This window comes from Sciurus carolinensis, chromosome 1 (assembly GCF_902686445.1).
Source record: "Sciurus carolinensis chromosome 1, mSciCar1.2, whole genome shotgun sequence".
Taxonomy (NCBI): Eukaryota; Metazoa; Chordata; class Mammalia; order Rodentia; family Sciuridae; genus Sciurus; species Sciurus carolinensis.
This window is the reverse complement of record NC_062213.1, coordinates 182,613,524-182,634,094: the sequence shown is the minus strand read 5'-3', so window position 1 is coordinate 182,634,094 and position 20,571 is coordinate 182,613,524. Positions and strand designations below refer to the sequence as shown.

General features: G+C 42.0%; 1 protein-coding gene across 1 annotated transcript in view; it reads left to right on the top strand.

Annotated features, from left to right (window-relative positions):
• The window catches only part of Thrap3 (thyroid hormone receptor associated protein 3), a 54,766-nt gene extending 35,234 nt beyond the window's left edge, over positions 1-19,532 (top strand). The window contains 17 exon segments of the mRNA XM_047554634.1: positions 4,394-5,296; positions 6,798-7,502; positions 8,573-8,745; positions 9,415-9,526; positions 10,538-10,622; positions 12,450-12,474; positions 12,477-12,557; positions 12,560-12,633; positions 15,048-15,049; positions 15,748-15,791; positions 15,794-15,855; positions 15,857-15,946; positions 16,359-16,401; positions 16,404-16,421; positions 16,424-16,459; positions 16,462-16,499; positions 17,938-19,532. Of these exon segments, the coding sequence (XP_047410590.1) occupies positions 4,394-5,296; positions 6,798-7,502; positions 8,573-8,745; positions 9,415-9,526; positions 10,538-10,622; positions 12,450-12,474; positions 12,477-12,557; positions 12,560-12,633; positions 15,048-15,049; positions 15,748-15,791; positions 15,794-15,855; positions 15,857-15,946; positions 16,359-16,401; positions 16,404-16,421; positions 16,424-16,459; positions 16,462-16,499; positions 17,938-18,159 (2,713 nt within the window). The 3' untranslated portion in view covers positions 18,160-19,532.
• Positions 19,533-20,571: the final 1,039 nt, after the last annotated feature.

Here is a 20,571-nt window from a genome sequence, read left to right as displayed (position 1 = left end):
GTATCAGGTGGGGGTGGGATGGACTTTGAGTGGGTAGAGAAGGGGCTGTAAGATACTCCAGGCCTCTTCAAACTCTACAAATTCAAGTCATCAGTGATTGCCAGGCTGCTTGCTTAATTCATATTCTCTGCCAGCACACATTATTTCTCTTCTACTTTGAAAAAAAGAGCATTTTATTGTTATCTGAGCAGCTTGCTTCAAATCTCTACACCTGATTACTTTTCACTAAAATATTTTTGAAAACCTTAGACCACAGTTTATTTGCATCAACAAAAAAAAGATAGCTAATAATATAAACAACATTGCAAGTAGGAGAAGCTTTAACCACTAAAATAATTAAGCTCTTAGAAATTTACCATTTCTATATCCCTAATGTGCCAGTTACTAATGAGCTGCGTCTATTCATTAAAATACATCTTAAAACTATCTAAAAATTGTAAGATTATAGTAAGATAAATTACTTTATCTTACTAAATGTGAAAATGGTGCTTTTGGATTTATTGTATTTTTTGATTCAGTCAGTTTTTACACTTTCAGTAGACTTTCCTGTTTCAATTATGTTTTGAAGTAGGATGCCAAACTCCACCATCTTTCCTCTTTCGATGTCTTGTGAGTCAGGTTTCTCTTTCATTAAAAGTATTTTTTAACTATGTGGGTAGATAAAACCTTTTAGTGAATACAGTTTGTATATGGGAGTTGGGAAATATTGATGTATTTAAATAGTAATGGGGTCTTTGCACAACTTCATTCTTTTTTGTCAAAATTGCACTAGCAAGGAGATAATTTGTCAGTTTTGCTGCTTGGAACCCCTGCTGTTTATTTCAGATGAGTATCTAGACTCCTTTTCTTAGAAAAATTTTAAAATTTCATCAGGAAAAGTCAGTAACTAAGCTTTACTTTCGGTGGTTTCTGCAGCTCTACAGTAGTACTCTGAAGAAACTATAAAACACATGGTTGGTGGGGTGTTTTTTCCTTCTGTTGCAAACAAGTTAATTCTTAAATGGAATCTGAGAAATCAGACCAAAAATAAATTTCAGGCCAGAGACTGAACAAAAGTAGGTATGCATAAATACTGAAAGGAAACCCACTAAATATATGTTTTCTGCCTCAGGAAATTGCTGTCAAGGAACTCAGCAGACTCCTCATAACTTCTGTCTTTCTTGCACCCAGAGTCTTTTGATTTAGGCGGCTTAAATTTCACTTTCAGTTCATTTGTTTTCTGAAAGACAATGTTTTAAATTTTAATCTAGTAAATGAAAGCTAAATAATTGGTTCCAAACCAAGAAGCTCTACAATCAAAACTGAGAGACAAAATTAAATTGACACAAACCAAATCTCAAAGTGCCAACTCTGATTGTGTTTGTAACAACTGGAATCTTGGGAAGATCTTTTCTCCTGATTCTACGGATCATTTGGTGTGGTCATTGACTTGGCAAATGAAGGAAAAATATCTTCAGCAGTCTGTGCTGGGTTAGGTCTAGAGCCACTTTATGTGCTTTCCTATACCTAGAAGATGGTTATTCTGGAAGAACTTTTCCACAGAAAATGTGCTTTTATACTTTATTCTAGTCTGACTTCTCTGTTTTTTAGAAACAGATGAGTTTGCCACTTTGCTCAATTTTTATTTCTGGCTTATCTGTTTCATGGTTTTTTCTTTTGTTTTCCCTCTCCTACAAGGAAAGTTATCTGTCCAGAGAGTTTGAGAAACCATGCTTTTAAATTAACTAACTGCTGAGTTCTACAGAATTGGAGAACATTGATTATTTCCTTGTATTTCACAGACTGTATCCTTTTCAGTGACTTCTCTTATATAACTTCATTTGCAATCTGCAGAGACGCATGTTCCTGCATCTGTGCAATGACTGCGGGTTTTGGATGCAGTATGCCACAGGGCCCTCAGTAGTAATTTGTAACAGAAGCATCAGTAGCCTGAGGATGGGACATGAAATAGACCCTTCTTAGTGCTGGTGGTGGATCACCTCCCTCAAGCATAGTCATTTAATCCATCACTCTCAGTTTCATAGCCTGCATCTGCCTCTCCCTTCTTTTTCTTATGTTGTTACTGTTTCTGAATGAAAGTGTGGAAGGTAAGTTTTTTTGTTTTTGTTTTTGTTTTTTTAATTATACTTAAGTAGCAACCATTAACAATCAGCAGTAAGATGCCTCTTTGACCCTTGCTGTTCTTCATGGGGTAGATAAAAAAATCACTGTGTAGTAGGTAATAAATACTGGGAACTCAATCCTACTTTATTGTCATTAGATTTAATTGAATATAAGTTTCTTGTTAAAAATACTGTTTTGTTTAGTTGCTAAATTCCAAAGCAGAGAAAAAAAAAAAACCACACCTGGCACATTTGCTAAATTGTTCCCATGGTTCCCCCTTATTCATAGGAGATGTGTTCCATGATCCAGTGGGTGCCTGTTGCTGAGACTAGTACTGGACCCTATATGTAGTACTGTTTTTTTTTTCCTATACACACATACCTGTGATACAGTTTAACTCATGAACTAAAACTTAAGCACAGTAAGAGAAAAATAGCTAAAAATATAAAGTTGCTGAGGTGGCTTTGAACTTGTGATCTTCCTACCTCCACCTCCTGAGCTGCTGGGATTATAGGCGTATACTGCTGCATTTGGCACCATTTAATATTTTTTGACTGTGGTAACTAAAACCTGAGAAAGTAAGGCCATGGTATAAGGGGGAGAGTACTGTATTTTAAAAGACAGACAAACAGTAAAGTGTTAACAGTGTTCATCTATCATGCTTTTGGGTTCGATCCCTAGCACCACTCAAAAGAAAAAAGTGCATCTGTTCCCATTTAGGCATGATATGAGAAGACCTGCTGATTTAAGTGAATAGGTGCTGGGGATTGAACCCAGGGCCTTGGTGCTTTTGAGGCAAGCACTCTACCAACTGAGTTATATCCCCAGCCCAGTCTTTATATTTAAAGAAAACTTTTTTTTTTTTTTTTTAATTTGGAAAGAGTTTTTGGTAAATGTCCCATACTTCTAGTGAACTGCTTAGGAGTAGTGGTTAATGTTAGTGATTGTTATCATAATTGATAGAACAAACGGTATCTAAGAACCCTAGTGTATTTTTACACCAACAGACATGTTTTTTGGCTTTTTGTTATTGACAAGGCTCCTTGTCATTAATAGGCCTAGCATTCATGAACCTTATGCTTATAAAGTTAGGTTACTGCTGAATTTCAGTGGTTCTGGAGTGTACCTTTGCTGCACTAGAATTCTATATTGTTAAACAAAAACATACACTAGCCTTCAAACTGAGTTGGAAGATGTGTACACTGATTGGGGGGGGGTCTGTTTTTGTAGTTTTTGTTGTGTTTAACTTCATGTATACCTGGTGCCTTTTGGTCAGATAGTGCCCTCTTGTGGCACCTCTGTAAGATTGTATAGCTTAGCCACTGTAGTTTGACCTAAACAGACCATTTTCAGTCCCTTGTACAAACCAATATTTGCTTTATGAATCTGATTTCAATAATTTGTTTTAAATTTTGAACTGATAGGTCCTCCAGGTGTTCTTTGGTGTTGACCTGTTGTAACTGTACCTTTACAATTTTACTGGGATTGTAAAATCCTTAGTGAGATCTAAGTAATTTGCCCTGCAGAGAGAGAGGGGTGACTAAGATAGGAGTGGAGTGTTATAACCTTAAGGAGCCAGAGGACATGAATAGTTCACCTGTGCCAGAGTCCATAGTTCTTTCTCCCTTCCATTGACCTAGGGACCTGTTAAATCTCCTGTGCTGGGGCTGGGGCTGTAGCTTAATGGCAGAGTACTTGCCTAGCATGTGTGAGGCCCTGGGTTTGATCCTCAGCACCACATAAAAATAGATGAATAAAATAAAGGCATGATGTCCACCTACAACTAAAATTAAAAAAAAAAAAAAAAAATCCCTGTACCTGTGAAAAACTAAGACATAGGTGCTCTTAAAAAACTCTTAAGAAGTTATATACTAAAATGGTCTTGGGCTGGGGAGATAGCTCAGTTGGTAGAGTGCTTGCTTAGCAAGCACAAGGCCCTGGGTTCAATCCCCAGCACCGCAAAAAAAAAAAAAAGGTCTTTAGTTTACTACTTTAAGAAATTTTTAATGTTCCTTTCATTGTAGAAATTTAAAATGTGTACTGATAGTAATGAAATGATCTCAGTATCTGATCATTTGTCAAAATGACTCGTCTGTTTTTGTCTTTATGGGCCAGAAGGAATGGAATTAAAATATTAAGTTTACACCCTTGATTTGAGAACAGAACTGAAAAATGACACATAAGAACAGGGATTTCAGAGTGTTATCTTTGTTAGCAGTTTCTTTTTTTTTTTTTTTAATTAAAATTCTGTCAAAAATTCAAACATCTTCCCCTTTCCCTTCCTCTGCAGTTCTAGGTCTCGTTCCAGATCCTACTCTCCAGCCCATAACAGAGAAAGGAATCATCCCAGAGTGTATCAGAATCGGGATTTCCGAGGTCACAACAGAGGCTATAGGAGACCCTATTATTTTCGTGGGCGCAACAGAGGCTTCTATCCATGGGGCCAGTATAACCGTGGAGGCTATGGAAACTACCGCTCTAACTGGCAGAACTACCGGCAAGCATACAGTCCTCGTCGGGGCCGTTCCCGATCCCGGTCCCCCAAAAGAAGGTCCCCGTCACCGAGGTCCAGGAGCCATTCTAGGAACTCTGATAAGTCTTCTTCTGACAGGTCAAGGCGATCTTCGTCCTCTCGTTCTTCCTCCAACCACAGCCGCGTTGAGTCCTCTAAGCGCAAGTCTGCAAAGGAGAAAAAGTCCTCTTCCAAGGACAGCAGGCCGTCTCAGGCTGCTGGGGACAACCAGGGAGATGAGGCCAAGGAGCAGTCCTTCTCTGGAGGCACCTCTCAAGATGCAAAAGTGTCTGAGAGCTCGAAGCCATGGCCAGATGCCACCACCTACAGCACTGGTTCCGCATCACGGGCCTCAGTTTCTGACCTGAGTCCCCGGGAGCGAAGCCCAGCTCTCAAAAGCCCTCTCCAATCTGTGGTGGTGAGACGGCGGTCACCCCGTCCCAGCCCTGTGCCAAAACCTAGTCCTCCACTTTCCAGCACATCTCAGATGGGCTCAACTCTACCTAGTGGTGCTGGGTATCAGTCTGGGACACACCAAGGTCAGTTTGACCATGGCTCTGGGTCTTTGAGTCCGTCCAAAAAGAGCCCTGTGGGTAAGAGTCCTCCGGCTACTGGCTCCACATATGGCTCATCTCAGAAGGAAGAGAGCGCTGCTTCAGGAGGAGCAGCCTATACCAAGAGGCAAGTATCTCATTTCTTCTCTGTGGTTGTACTTTATCTTGCCAGCTGGCAGCTACCTGTAATGTGATCTAAGTTAAAACTATGATTAACAGTAATAAGGTAATCCCCATTTCCTCAGCTTTTCATTAGCAGACATTAAAAACATCACCCAAGGAAACCTTTAGCTTAACTCCAGCTTTCCTACCTTCCTGAATTTGTATTACAGCATAAAGTTTCTTTATAGACTACTCTGCAATGATGTTTTCACATTTAAAATTTGCCTTGGATTCTACCAATGTAAGCCAGAGAACAGTAGAGATTTGTGGGTCAGCTACCAAAAAAATATGGTCTTTGCCAACATGAATGGCCATTGGAGCTGTTAAACCTCTAGGACCCACCATCTGCTGTGTTCGATCTGCATCAGCCCATCACGGTGAAGAGCCACATACCCTCTGCCTGAGGAGACTGGGCAGAAGGGGAGAGCCCAAGGCTTAGTCCAGGAAGGCCTTGTTTTAAAACCTCAAGGTGGGTGTATGTCCCAGTAGAAGCCAACCAGGCTGCGTGTTAGGAGAGGACATGACAGTGCTTTCATCTTTCTACCCTGGGGGACATGGTGAGTTGGAGCACAAATCTTTGTTTGTGTGGTTGGATGGATTGGGATGGCACAGAGGTTACAGGGAAGCTGCATTGGGACCAGGTTGTGATCAGGAGAACTTACCAGCAAGAAGTTCCCTTTCTCTTTGTTCTTTTTTAGCATTTTCTCTGATCCCCCTGCAGTCCCTCAGTTCTTTAATGTAAGTTATATAATTAAACTTTCTCCATTAACAGTACAGATGAGATGTTCAGTGTTTAGAGTCTGTACTTTCTTGCCTTCAGTAAGTTTGCTTTAAAGTGTAAGTTTTATTCCTTGCCAGGACTGTGAATCTCATTAAAAGATTGGAGCTTGGACTCTTTTTTCCCATAAGGAGAATTGATTTTTGCCACTGCCACCCCTCTCCCCCATTAACAAGTATTTTGTTTTTATTTTTATTCACAGTATATTTCATATTTAGATCTTCTAGGTGACTTGAAGCAAATTTGAAGTCTCTCTTTGAGACTTGTATTTCCAAATGTGAGTTGTATAAAAGCAAAACAGTCCAAGGTTGAACTATATATTAACTTTGCTGAAAGCAGATTTTAAATGACTGAGTTGAAGTTGGGTAAGACCCTAGTTTTTTTCCCCTAGACCACATTACAGGTAAGTGGATTTTTGTTTTTCAGTATCCTAAAAATAACTTTTGACGTTCTTCTTTTGATTGAGAGACACAACTCCACTGACTCCACTTAAAACGCCAAGTTTATGGATCTGTAAAGGGCTGTTTTTCAGAAATCTCTAGAAATTAGAAAGTTAACTGGTAATGCTGGAATCCACAAGATATGTTTGCTCAGAAAATCAAAACTCAAAGAACGTGGACAGATAATGTTGTAGAGAAGAGTGCTCAAGAGGCCTTCTTGTGTGTCTCCCTTATGTCTTTATAACTAGGTATCTGGAAGAGCAGAAGACAGAGAATGGGAAAGATAAGGAGCAGAAACAAACAAATAGTGAAAAAGAGAAAGTGAAAGAGAAAGGGAGCTTCTCTGATGTGGATGCAAAGATGAAATCTGATCCATTTGCTCCCAAGACTGATACTGAGAAACCCTTTCGCAGCAGCCAATCACCCAAAAGGTATAAGCTCCGTGATGACTTTGAGAAGAAGATGGCTGACTTCCACAAGGAGGAGATGGATGACCAAGATAAGGACAAAACTAAGGGAAGGAAGGAGTCTGAGTTCGATGATGAACCCAAATTTATGTCTAAAGTCATAGCAGGTGCAAGCAAAAACCAAGAGGAAGAAAAGTCTGGCAAGTGGGAAGGCCTGGTGTATGCACCTGGAGGGAAGGAAAAGCAGAGGAAAGCAGAGGAGTTGGAGGAGGAACCTTTCACAGAGAGATCCAAAAAGGAGGAGCGTGGAGGGGCCAAGAGGACCGAAAGTGGGCACAGAGGGTTTGTGCCTGAGAAGAATTTCAGAGTGACTGCTTATAAGGCGGTCCAGGAGAAAAGCTCATCGCCTCCCCCAAGGAAGACCTCTGAGAGCCGTGACAAGCTGGGAGCCAAAGGAGACTTTTCCTCAGGGAAGTCTTCCTTTTCTATTACTCGGGAGGCCCAGGTCAATGTCCGGATGGACTCTTTTGATGAGGACCTTGCACGGTGAGATGTACTCCTTGTTTATCCTCTGGGCTCTAGTGGCCTAAATGGTGACACCTAACCCCCTCCTAGTACAGACTCTTGTATGTCCCCATGCTGTCCAAGTGTCAGTGCTGACAACCTCATACCTGCCTGTCAGTGGAGTGTGTTTGTAGCTGAATGATTATTTGGTTAGGGGCAGTGTTACGGAGGTTGAGAAGTAATGTTCAGTCTCTAGTGACTGACTTTCTTGGTGGCTCGGTTCCCTGTATTTTTGCTCTCTGTTCGTCACCCTCAGGCAGGCCCTTCCCCCCATCCTGTTCCTGATGTCTATTGCCTAGGAAGCCACCCAGGATTCACTTTTCTACTTCAGTTGGGTCATCAAAGTCTACAAGTCCCCCACCATCAAATAGCATATAGACAATTTAGAGTTGAAGGAAGTAGGGGCCAAACTTTAGGACATGGTGGTGAGGCCCAGGCCGGTTGGTTGTGACTTGGTGTAATTTCCCCAACAAGACAGAAACCTGCTTGTGCGGCATTCCAGCCACATCCCACTACTATTTCACACAACTTGAAGATTCCCAGGGCTGAGAGGAAAGAGACAGTACCTTGGATAACCTTTTTCATAGTTACAGTGTGTTGAAGTTACTTTGAACTTTGATAGATAAAAGAGAATTTTGTGGAACAGGGTACAGTGGCACACACCTATAATCCTGGCTGTCTGGGAGGCTGAGGCAGGAGGATTACATGTTCCAGGTCAGCCTCAGCAACTTAGTGATACCCTGTCTCAAAATAAAAATAAAAAGAACTGGTGAAGTGTCCCTGGGTTTGATCCCCATAAACAACCCCCCCTCAAAGAGTATGCTTTTTTTTTTTTTTTTTTTTTAATGTTTCTTTTTTTCTTCATTGTAGGTAGACAAAATACCTTTATTTTATTTATTTATTTTTATGTGGGTGCTAAGGATCGAACCCAGAGCCTCACATGTGCTAGGCAAGCGCTCTACCACTGAGCTACAACCCCAGCCCCTGCTTTTATGTTTTAAATGTTTTGACTTTGTCTTGTCACTTGAATCTCCCTGTGTTTCTTTTTCCAGACCCAGTGGCTTATTGGCTCAGGAACGCAAGCTTTGTCGGGATCTAGTCCATAGCAACAAAAAGGAACAGGAATTTCGTTCCATTTTCCAGCACATCCAGTCGGCTCAGTCTCAGCGTAGCCCCTCAGAATTATTTGCCCAGCACATAGTGACCATTGTTCACCATGTTAAAGGTGAGCTGAGACCCCATCCATACTGTTGACTTCTGTAATATGAAGGATGAAAGTGTACAAATGAAGGAACCTTTGGGCCCCTTATCTCGCTTGGAGGTAGGGGCTGACTTTAAGAAAATTATACCAGGAAGAAGTTTCTGTTTTAATTATAGAGATGAATATTTTGAACTGCTAGCAAAACTGCTAGTTACCTTACTGTGAGATAGGTAAAATCCTTAACATGAGGTTTCAAATGTTTGTAAACTTAGGCTGATAGGGGAAGATGTCTTTTCCAGTAGTCTTTTGTAGACCTAGTATAAATTTCTTCCCCCACTTATTCTGTCATCTCCTGGGCAAATGGAGTGACTAAGAGAAGTGATATAGAAGCTGGTTGGGCTAGTTACAGGCTGCATCTGAAATATAAAGTGAAATAGGAGTTGGTCCTGTGCCCTGTGCTTCAAAGGAACATCAGCTTCCAGTTTTTGTTTTTGTTTTTGTTTTTGTTTTTGTTTTTAACCCCCTGCACGCCTGTACAAGGGTGTCTGGACTCGCCTTTTTCCTTTCTCTCTTCAGTGTTTATTGTATGGATTTGACTACTTTATTCACATCTCTCTGGCTACAGATTTGCAAAGAGTTGAACATTGTATCTGCCCTCAGTAGCATAACATATTTTTCTTTGAATCTCAACAGAGCATCACTTTGGGTCTTCTGGAATGACATTGCATGAACGCTTTACTAAATACCTAAAGAGAGGAACTGAACAGGAAGCAGCTAAAAACAAGAAAAGCCCAGAGATACACAGGTAAAAAGACCTCATTCTTAGCCTGGAGGTTAAAATAAAGGACTTCTCATTGGATGTCAAATTTGTCTTGTTAAATTCTGCTAATGCACCTTTAATATAAAATTCAGGGTAACATATTCTAGACTCTAGGATAGCTATGGGCATTTTTTATTTGAGAATGATAGGGACATACTTTGAGGGTTATAGTCTTTTGCTTTGGACCCAAGGAAAAGAGCTCTTTTGATAAAAAGTGAACTCCTGTGTTTTGGGGAGCTGACAGATGGTCACCCGAGATTACTGTGGTTTTTTTTCCTGTAATGTCAGTGCTAGTTTTTGTTTGTTTAAGCAAAACGTGTAGTTCACCTATTGATTCTTTTGGAAAAGTAAGTCTAGCAGGTTGAAAGAAATCCCATTTGGTTGTGGAAATCTGTTCAGCAAATAGAGATTTTGTATGGAAACAAAATCAGCCTCATCTGTAATTCCTCCAGTGGACAAGTTAGTAGTTAGGCGGACCACATTTGTACAACAGCCTTGTATTTTGGATCTGGTGGGATATGTGTGTTTCCAGGCAGTTGTTTCTCACCTAATTGGGGAATAATGGGCCCATCTTGAACTCTCAATATGAAAACTACTCTTTGAGGTTAGCAGAGCAAGGTGGGCTGTAGATAAGATTATAAGCAAGGCTACAGGTGAGTCTACCTTCTAGACTGTAGCACTACTGGGAGAGAACAAGAAAGCTGATTTCTTAAGAGTTTGACTGGGAACTTGGGATTTATGTTTCTGTGTGTATACCTCCCTATGGAAGAGTACGAGTATATAAGTAAAGAACATAGTGGGGCTCGGGTGTAGCTCAGTTTTAGGGTTTACAGTGCCCCAAACACCCCCACCAACACACACACAAATACATATGTAAGTTATGAATCCATATTGAAGAGGAATGCCTGTGAATCCATTACCCAACTTAGGAACTAGATTACCAGTACTGTATTCACACTATGAAATAGTGTACTGTTTTTGTGTTTTTAATTTTAGGAGGATAGACATTTCCCCCAGTACATTCAGAAAACATGGTTTGGCTCATGACGAAATGAAAAGTCCCCGGGAACCTGGCTACAAGGTGAACTGTTGCTTTGATCAGTAATTCCAACAAAATGAGTGCGTTGGGCATGAACTTGACAGAAATGTGTTTGTTTAAATTACTCTCTACTTAAGTTTGTGTTTTTCTTTTAAGGATGGGCATAATTCTAAAAATGAACTACAAAGGGTTAATTTTTATTAAATGTATCAACAACCTTTGTGAAGTGGTTAGAATATGGTAAATGACCCCAGAGTCTGTTGAGGTGAGCTTGAGAAAAAAAAGAGAGGCGTTTTGGAACAAGTTGCCCATGATGAGAGAAGAAACTTTTTGTGATATTTTTCTGCTTGTAAGTATTATCAAATCAACTGTCTACATGCACTATTTCCAACCATGATTTCAGAAAGACATGCATGTCAGAGGAGAGTAAAATATTCATATCTTAACTTAGTAGACTGTTTTCAACAGCTGGTCCAGTTTTTTTTTTTTTTTTTTTTTTTTTTCCTAACATTGTACCATATCTATCATCTGTTGGTTATTGTGACTTTAAAGCAAAACATTACTTTGATAGCCCAGCTACATTTGCAATGATGTGCTCGTAACACTGTTACTAAGAGGTTAAAATTTGTATGCAATCTTCTACTGTGAAATATCTAGATCAAGTTTTTTAAAAATCTTGGTATTTAATGACCTTCATTCACATCTACAGTTGAAATTTAAAATGAGAGGTAACTGATTTAAAATTTCAGATGCTGCTGAAACTTTTTAAAAAAATACTGATTTTTGAGTTTCCAATCAAATCTGTCTTAGTCATTGAATGTGTTGAGAGGCACTCGTGTAGTTTCTTTTCTCTCCCACCCCCCCTTCTCTCTCTCTCTCTCTCTCTCTCTCCAAGTACCAGTCAGCTTGGCACGAACTGAAACAGAAGAAATCTCGTCCTCCATGCTTCAAAAAGACAGCTCCTTAAAGATGCTGTCTGGCCTTTGTCTTGTCTTTGGAGGCTACAGGGACCCCATTTCCACTCTCAGAAACAAAGTGACAAAACATTAAACCTACTTCACTAACATTCCTGGTGTTAATTAAAATTAAATATTAAATATTATTTCATCAAAAAGTTTAGTGTTTTGCAAATGATAATATAGAGGAACTACTCATTTCTTCTCCTTTGGGAGGATTTACTTCCATGAGATGACTTAGGGTATGATGTCCCTACAACCATCTTATATCTTTGTCCTCACTGAGAGTCATTGCTGTGATGGTCTGGATCTGTGTGTTTCTGCTGCTGCTGGATTCACACTATAGATGCAGCCTACCCTGACAGTTAAATTTTCTACAGAGTTAGCAAAAAATCTTTTTTTTCTTTTTTTAATAAACTGACCCACTATCACCCTTTTATGAATTCTCCCTTATGGTTTTTGCTGTTGCCTCTCTAGAGATTTCTCAATATGATGCAGCACTTTGGAAGAATGCTTACGTCTCTCGTAGTCTTTGTTCTTAGCACTCAGAGGTAGTTCCACATAGAGGATAAACCATGGTGGCTACTGCAGGGTGTGTGGGGGGTAAGCATTTCTACTGTTAGTGGTGACTAGGCCCGAGCTAGCCTAATAGCCTTCCAGAACTGATTTTGCCCTCTCAACTTGTATACTAGTTAGTCATTACTGGGCCACAGAGGAAACAGTGAGACCCCTAAATGGCATTTTAAAAAGGCTACCACCCTCATTGTTTTAAAAGATTGAATTGGGTGTGAGGTGCCTTACATTTTTGGTGCTTCCTGTGCACCCCTCCATTGGAGTAGAAACCACATTTGAGGGTGGTTGAGTTGGCAGTCCTGAATCCCAAAAACCTTCATTCTAACTTCTCTTTTGGCAGGCTGAGGGAAAATACAAAGATGATCCTGTGATCTCCGCCTTGATATTGAGCGTCGTAAAAACCATAAGGAGAGAGATCTTAAACGAGGTAAATCAAGAGAATCAGTGGATTCCGGGACTCAAGCCACTCCAGGGAAAGGTCAACTGAGAAAACAAGAAAAACCATAAAGGATCAAAGAAGCAAAGTATGTGAAACCCATTATCCTCATTCAAACCCTGAGCAAATTCTCTTATCTGTCCACTTTGGGCTGTTTATACCAGACCTTAGAGCTAAAGGAGTTTGGGTTAGAAATTAGTGCAGCTTAGGCAGTTCTTTCATCCACATCTTAAAACTAGAACTTCTGCATCAAAGTATTGTGATCCTCCTCTGGTGAAGGCTTTGTGTTAATCTACCTACAGGGGTGGTGTGGAGAATCTTTAGAGAATTCCTTCGTTAGTTTTAGACATGTTCTTTCTCACTGCACATTTTAATGAAGTGGGTGTGTTTTAGAAATGGCTCAAAGTTATTGTCAAGTAATAACACTGGTTAAAGAATCAGGGTGGAACTAGATAGGACAGGATTGTTGATCTTAATTGCCTTTTAAACTAGTTTCAATGGCCAGTATCCCAGTGAGGTGTTCCAATATGTCTTAACAAAGTTGGCATTGTTGAACTTTGTAGAGTAACATTCATGCCAAGGTCCTGACGCTTCTGTTGACATTTCTTTTTTTGGAGTGGGGGGGCAGTGCCTGAGGATAGAACCCAGGGCCTTGTGCATATAAGCAAGCATACCACCACTGAGCTACACCCCAGTCCTCTATTTACATTTTGAGAGTTCCAAACTTCTCAACCTTGGTTCATTAAAGGAGAAGAGTTGGACTGGAGTTGTAGCTCAGTGGCAGAGTGCTTGCCTAGCATGTGTGAGGCACTGGGTTCAATCTCAGCAATTGCAATAAATAAAAGTCCATTGACAACTATAAAAATGCTTGGATAAGTTGCAGTGTACCCTGTCCTTTTAAATAGGAAAAAAAAAAAAAAAGGAGTTGCTGGGCAAAGTGGCACACATCTGTAAACTCAGAGACTTGGAAGACTAAGACAGGAGGATTGCAAGTTCAAGTCCAGCCTTAGCAACTTAGTGAAGACCCTGTCTCAAGACATAAAATATAAGATGAAGCTCTGACGTGGAGCGCCCCTGGGTTTGATTCCCAGTATCACAAAAATAAAAGGACAGAGTCACAGCCCTACACCTTCCCACAAAAGTAACCCTCCTACTATTTATGAACTTGAACTAGCAAGCATTTTTAAAAACCTGTGTTCGGCCTGGGGTTTGTGACTCAGTGGTAGAGCACTTGCCTAGCATGTGTGAGGCACTGGGTTCGATCCTCAGCACCACATAAAAATAGATAAATAAAGGTCCATCGACAACTAAAAAATAAAAAGACCTATTTTCTGCTAACAACCCTTTGAAATAAGTTGAATAGTTGGCACAATGCCCATTTGACCCTTTGAAAGAAACAAGCTAAGCTAAGCTCAGATTTGTCTTGGATCAAACAAATATCAGCTGATGTCATAACTCAGATCTTTGGTTCAACTTTGTCTTGCGTTCTCCAGTTACTTATGATAGGAGCTGTAGCGACTTTCAGGACTCCCTGTAGATAAAGGAGCAGGGAGAGGAAGTGGTAGCACAGCAGTCCTCAGCACTACCACAAGCATGTCAGGGTTGGGTCTAGGGAACTAATTCTGATTTCTCTCCCTGGAACACATTCCTCTTTCTGACTTGCAGTATGACTTTGAACAAGGCTTTGGAACCAAAGTATCCTGTGGTTTGGGACAAGGGGAAACTGACAGATACATCACTGTTGTTATACCATATCACTCTGCACTTAACAAAAATTATTTCTTATATACTGAAGAATGCCTTATCTAGGACTCAGTTGGGGTCTTTTTATGCGTTACTGTGGAAAAAAATCTTGAAACAACATTGATTTTTAGTGGAGTCAGAGTTACACATTCAAGTTACAAGAATCCTCTGACAGTAACCTGGATTTTTCCTTGTAAGTATAAGCTAGAAAGATCAGGGAAGGACAAGGTACTTTTCATAATGGAGGATGAGGAAAGAGCAGACCGTATTGGGCTTTTGACAATTGGCTGACTTCTCTCTTGAAGTCTTTTGTTCCTCAGAACTTGGCCTCTCTACCACCTTAGAGGTATTTGATAACCTCTCTGCTACCAGCTGGCAGGACTGGCACTGACCTCTAGTATATAGACAGTGACTCATCGTATTAAGCTAATTTGCCCTAGTCTGTAATTTCCCCCAGATGAAGGGAAGGGAAGATGAAGATCTGGGAAGTTTCTCCAGATCCTAGGCTTAATAGCACAACCTGTTTGAGCTCAGTGGTAGGTAGTTATGTGGAATTAGTAGTATAATTAGTGAGAGCTAGGTTTGAATCCAGGCTCTGCTCAGCTCTGTCACTTGTCTCCTATATGTAAAATGAAGGCAGTAATACTGAATAATATTGCCTCTATTGAATTTTGCTGTGTTAATATAGTGAGACACTGTGTTTGTTTCATCTTTTGAGCCACCACTTGAGACAAGTACTAGTGTTCCTATGAGAACTAGAAGTGACATAAAGATGGTAATAATACAGGAAACCTCTGGCATAGTACCAGATACACATGACTCTGGTAGTGTTGGCTTCCACCTCTATTTTTATATTTTGGTGGAACTAGGAATTGAGCTATATCACCAGCAGGCCACCCTGCCGCACACACACCTTTTTTCCTCTTTCCTTTGTCAGTTTTGAGATAGGGTCTCACTGAGTGGCTGAGGCTGACTTCAAACTTTCTTCTTTTTTTTTTTTTTTTTTTTTTGCGTGATGCTGGGGATTTGAACCCAGGGCCTTGTGCTTGCAAGGCAAGCACTCTACCAACTGAGCTATATCCCCAGCCCCTGACTTCAAACTTTGGATCCTCTTGCCTTAACCTCTCAACCCCTAAGTCCTTAGAATTACGGACTTGTGCCACCACACCCAGCAGTTTCCTCCTCTGTGATTCACTTGTGTCTTAGACTGCCTACCCAGAGGCTGTGGCTGTTTTGTTCCTTCTGTGTGTTACATGTTGATCACATACTTAAACATAGATGTGTCACTGAACATGACTGACAGAATGGGAGGAAGCTGTAGGCAGCCTCCCTGGATCGGTAGATGTGCTGGTTCTTTGCAGCCACCCATCTTTAGGTCCACCTCTGATTGCCTTTGCTTCCATCCATGAGGCTGTTAGGACCAGAATCTTTATCATTTTCCTAATTTTTCTCTTCATAGGAAGCACAGGAGAGCACGAGACCGATCCAGATCTTCCTCCTCCTCCTCCAGTCATCTCACTCCTACAAAGCGGAAGAGTATCCTGAGGAGGCAGAGGAACGAGAGGATGAGCGCCACAGGCTTTGACAAATCGAGACTGGGGACCAAGGACTTTGTGGGTCCAAGTGAAAGAGGCGGTGGCAGAGCTCGAGGAACCTTTGTAAGGCCTTCCCCTGCATGCCACCAGTTCTGAAGAGGTTTCTTCAGAACACCAATTTTGTTGCCTCTGATAGACTCTATCCAGCTTATAGACCCCAGATTCTTTGGTTCCCATCCCTGCATTCCTCCTGCTTTCCACCTGGTTTTGCTGTTCATAATCAGAGCACCTTAGAGCTTCCCGTCTCAACTTTCCCGTCTCAACTTTCCCACTTACTTTGAGTCCTTCTGTTTGTAGGGAACCCTGGGCTTTGTGTCTCTCTGGGCTATAGACTTGGGATGCACAGAGGGAATGACTAGAAACCAGTTGAACCATATACATGACTGGAGGACAGCTAGCTGTTCTGGGCCAGTAGTGTTTGAATAGAGTGCAGGGAATTTATTCCTGACTTGGACCTTTGTTCTTTTCCCCACAGCAATTTCGAGCCAGAGGGAGAGGCTGGGGCAGAGGCAGCTACTCTGTAACAATAACAACAACAGCACAATGATTTTCAAAAGAGAAACCGGGAAGAGGAATGGATCCAGAGTACACGCCCAAAAGCAAGAAGTATTATTTGGTAGGTATCAGGGCTAACCATGAAGAGCCACAGGGCTTTGGCACAAAGAGTAGCTGATTCCTAGACCCTATTGTCTGTAACCTTGTGATTAAATGTGTCTACTGGCACAGAACACACAGTAGTGCGCTAGAAGGCTGTTCTCTAGAGAGGTCAGTCAGTCCTGGTTTCCATAGGGATTATCACAAGATGTTTATGGATTCCAGGATAAGCAAGTATTGTTGCTCTTGCCTTTTAGTCTGTGAATTTTTTTTTTTACTACTCACTCACCCCCAGCCTCTGTCACTCTGCAGTACAAGATTGACAGAAAAGATAGTTCATGATCTCTTTGAGGAAAAGAATCTGTCTCCAAAGTGAAATGCCACTGGGACTTTTCTCCTCTAAGCTGTTGATCATTCCCATGTTCTTCTGGGCCTCTCAGGTTAGGCAGAGTTACCTGACAGTGCTCTTTTGACCTTACTATGTCACAGCAGGCCCACATCCAAGTAGGTGTGACTCTTGTTGTATCCAAGGGAAACTTGCAGTTGCACCTCCATCAGCGACCAGAATGGCCTGTATGAATCTGCATTGTCAGTTACACAGCTTGGAAATAGGTTTTCGTGTAGATTGGTATGCCTAACCATCTTCACATTTCTAAGACTGCTAGGATGCACTTTGAGGCTTCTAGAAGACTCTTGAACCCATCTCCAGGGAAATGTAGTTGAATTGCCTTGGATAGGTGCTACAGTGGTACTGTTGTGCGTGGGGGCAGATGCAAGGTCATACAGAGCTACTTTTCCCTGGCCCTGTGTGCCATCTGCAAGAGCGTTGTCAGCCACCGAAGTGGGGTGCACAGGCATCTGTGGACAGGTAGGCTGATGCTTTAGCTACAGAGGCATCAAGCACTATGAATAGACTCTTGGAAGTGATGGAGTGGATAAAGTAACAACTTCTGGTGTTCAGAATGTTTTATCTGACGGTCAGTCAAGCCCAGGGCTTAGCTCATGCTAAGTGCTCCCTTTCTTAGCTAACAACTAGTTCTGATATAATTTCACATTTTGGCATGATTGGCTTTCTCAGACTCATCCTATGAGAGATGGCGTACTACATAGTAAGTAGAGTTACTTACAGTTCTAAGCCTGTTGCCTCATTTGCATAGTGGAGGGGGGATAGTGATGGGGTAGGTGTGAGGATTAAGTGAGATAATGCATGTCAGCGTCTTCAGTGCTGGGTGAAGGTTTTGTCATGGTTGTCATCATCATAATGTTCAAATGCCTCAGAGAGAATTCCTAAGGCACCCCACTGGCATTCTCTTGGATCTGAAAAAGTGACATTTTTAGAGTGGGGGACAGGGAGAAAAGGAGGAAAAGACTGGGTTTGAGCAGATTCTTTGAGGATACGCATATTAGGTGGGTGCAGACACAAGAGCTCTGGTGCTAATGGCAGTTCTCTTTTCTTTCAGCATGACGACCGTGAAGGTGAAGGCAGTGACAAGTGGGTGAGCCGTGGCCCGGGGCCGAGGAGCCTTCCCCGAGGTCGGGGCCGGTTCATGTTCCGGAAATCCAGTACCAGCCCCAAATGGGCCCATGACAAGTTCAGTGGGGAGGAGGGGGAAATTGAAGATGATGAGAGTGGGACAGAGAACCGAGAAGAAAAGGACAATTTACAGCCCACAACTGAGTAGGGGCCACTCTTGACAGGAGCCCTTGCCCAGGGGAGAGAGGCGCTGGGAATATGGCTGGTGAGGAGCTAAATAGAGGAGCCTCAGAGATTCTGAAAATCCCACCCCACCTCACCAGCTGAGCAGAATCCTCCTACAGCAGAAAGTGTCCCTGGCGCAGTGTCCCACTGGACAGAGGAGGCCACCGGAGCCTTGGGTCAGGCCCAGCTCTGGAGCAGAACACAACACTTTGGGCTCTAGCTGTGTTTCATTTGTTGTTGGTGTGTGGGGTGGGGCTGGGGTAGGGAGGGAGAGCAGTGCTTGGATTTTGGTTTGTTCCCTATTAGAAACCCAGCAGTTTTGTTCTTAATTTGATTTCATTTGGAACTGAGAGGACTAATTTGATGATTTTCAGTCTCTTCTCCCTTGTACTGATTTTGAAAGTCCTTTTTTTTTTTTTTTCTTTTTTCTTTTTTCTTTCTTTCTTTTTTTTTTTTTTTTTTAGGCATATGTAGTAATATTAGCAGAAAGATTTAATTTGGGCAACTTTTGATTCTTAAAAAACAAAGCATGTGAATAAACATTGAAGTGTTCACCTCAGTTTGGGACCAAACTGCTTGGATCTTTGTAAAAACCGGTTTTGTATGTCAAGGAGGAGTTTAAGGCCTTTCTGACCACCTTGTGTTCCCCTTTTCTGCGCAGCCATGTATCACATGGAGTTGCTTCCATCCACTCCCGTGCACCCTGCTCCTATATTTTCTGATTTCTTCTGGGCTGGGCTTCCCATTTTCCACCAGCAGCTCCAGTATCCCAAACTTTCTAGTCCTGCTGGTCCTCAGCAACAGGGGTGGAAACTGGAGGGCAGTTTCTGGTCTGTTTTCTAAGAAACTTCTGAATTCTATTATCTTTACAAATATAAGATGAGAAAATAATTTTTTCAATATTTTTTATTAATCTTTTTATAAAATGAAAGAAACTCCTATGATCGATTAAGGAAGGTGGTTATGGCTGGGTGGTTTGTGGGGTTGTGTGTTTTTTGATTTTTTTTTTTTTTTTTCCTTTTCTCTTTTTAACCTTAAGCTTTAAGTTGAAACATTCTCAGATATTTGGGGGGGAAACATCCTCTTAAAATGGGTCCTTGTGCTTGCCTTCTGGGGAGGCGGTCCTGAGCAGGTGAATCATATGGCATTTGTGCATATGTTATATGCGGACTGCACCCTCCTCTTCCCCCCAACCGTTGCCTCTTGGGTTGTTGTGCTACTTTCCCCTTACTTTGCTACATTTCTATGGTTAAGTTGGTTTTACTTGAATGATTCATGTTTAGGGGAAAAAAAATACCCTTAAAATTTGTTTCAACTCCTCCTGCAAATAAAAACAATAAATGAAGTGGCAGATGTACGAGGACTGTGTTCATTGTTGCCTGAGTGTGTGTGTTGCTGGGGGTGGTAGATAACCTCCCACAGTAGTTTCAGGAAACCTGAAAGATGAAAGTGCTTGTCGGGGCTGGCCCAGATTGTGGCGCAGCTCCGTCCCTTTGGGGGATTCCTGCCATCTCTCTACCCAGCATCCTGCCCCAGGGGTTCTGCTTCATCCTGTGCCTTGGACACCTGACACCTGAATAACCAGATTTTTTTTTTTTCCACTGTAATGTTGGGGGGGTGGACAAAAAGGCAATCAATATAGATATAATTGGGCCCAATTGGGAAGATGGGGGCTGGTTGGAAAGGAAATCAAATGCTGACATCTCCAAAGCCCTTTTCTCTCTCCTGCTCCTTCAACCTGTTTCTAAGGTAACTTGCCCCAGGAATTGTTCCTCCCTGCAGGGAGTTAGGGAGCTGTTTAATGTCTCCTGGGTTGTTACCTTCCTGCCTGGTTCACGCCACCATTTGACCAACCCGTTTGCTTCTCACTTTTGGCCCACCCTCTGGCCACTGGTCACTGTATGTAGGATGGGGAGAGGAAGGGGCAAGATAAGTGGGGGTGCCCGGGGTTGGGGGAGGCAGGAGGAGAACAAAGAAAATCTAAAATGTATAAAAGGAGCAGGACACTCCCACTCATTTGGATACCAATCCTGGGTCCCCTTCTTCCTACCGGAATAAGTCTATTTCTATCCTTTACATAAAACTTGCTTTCTACACGCACCTCAGCTTTTCTTCACATCTGGGGAAACGGAACGGGTCGTCACCAGGAACAGTTATGAGCGAGGACTTTCGCTTCTCGGTGGGACGCAGCTCAAGGGCTGGGTTAACTGCTCAGCCTTCTCTTCGTGGTGCAGGAAGATGACCTGAAGGCCTAACCCACAGTGGGGCTGGTTTATAGGTGGGCCCTACGCTACATGCTCAGCTCTGGGCCTGACTGGATGCTTAATGAAGTTTGTTCTTCCCGCCTTCTTCAAGGGAGCATCTGGAGTTGTTTTTGAAACCCAAGTCGGGCCCC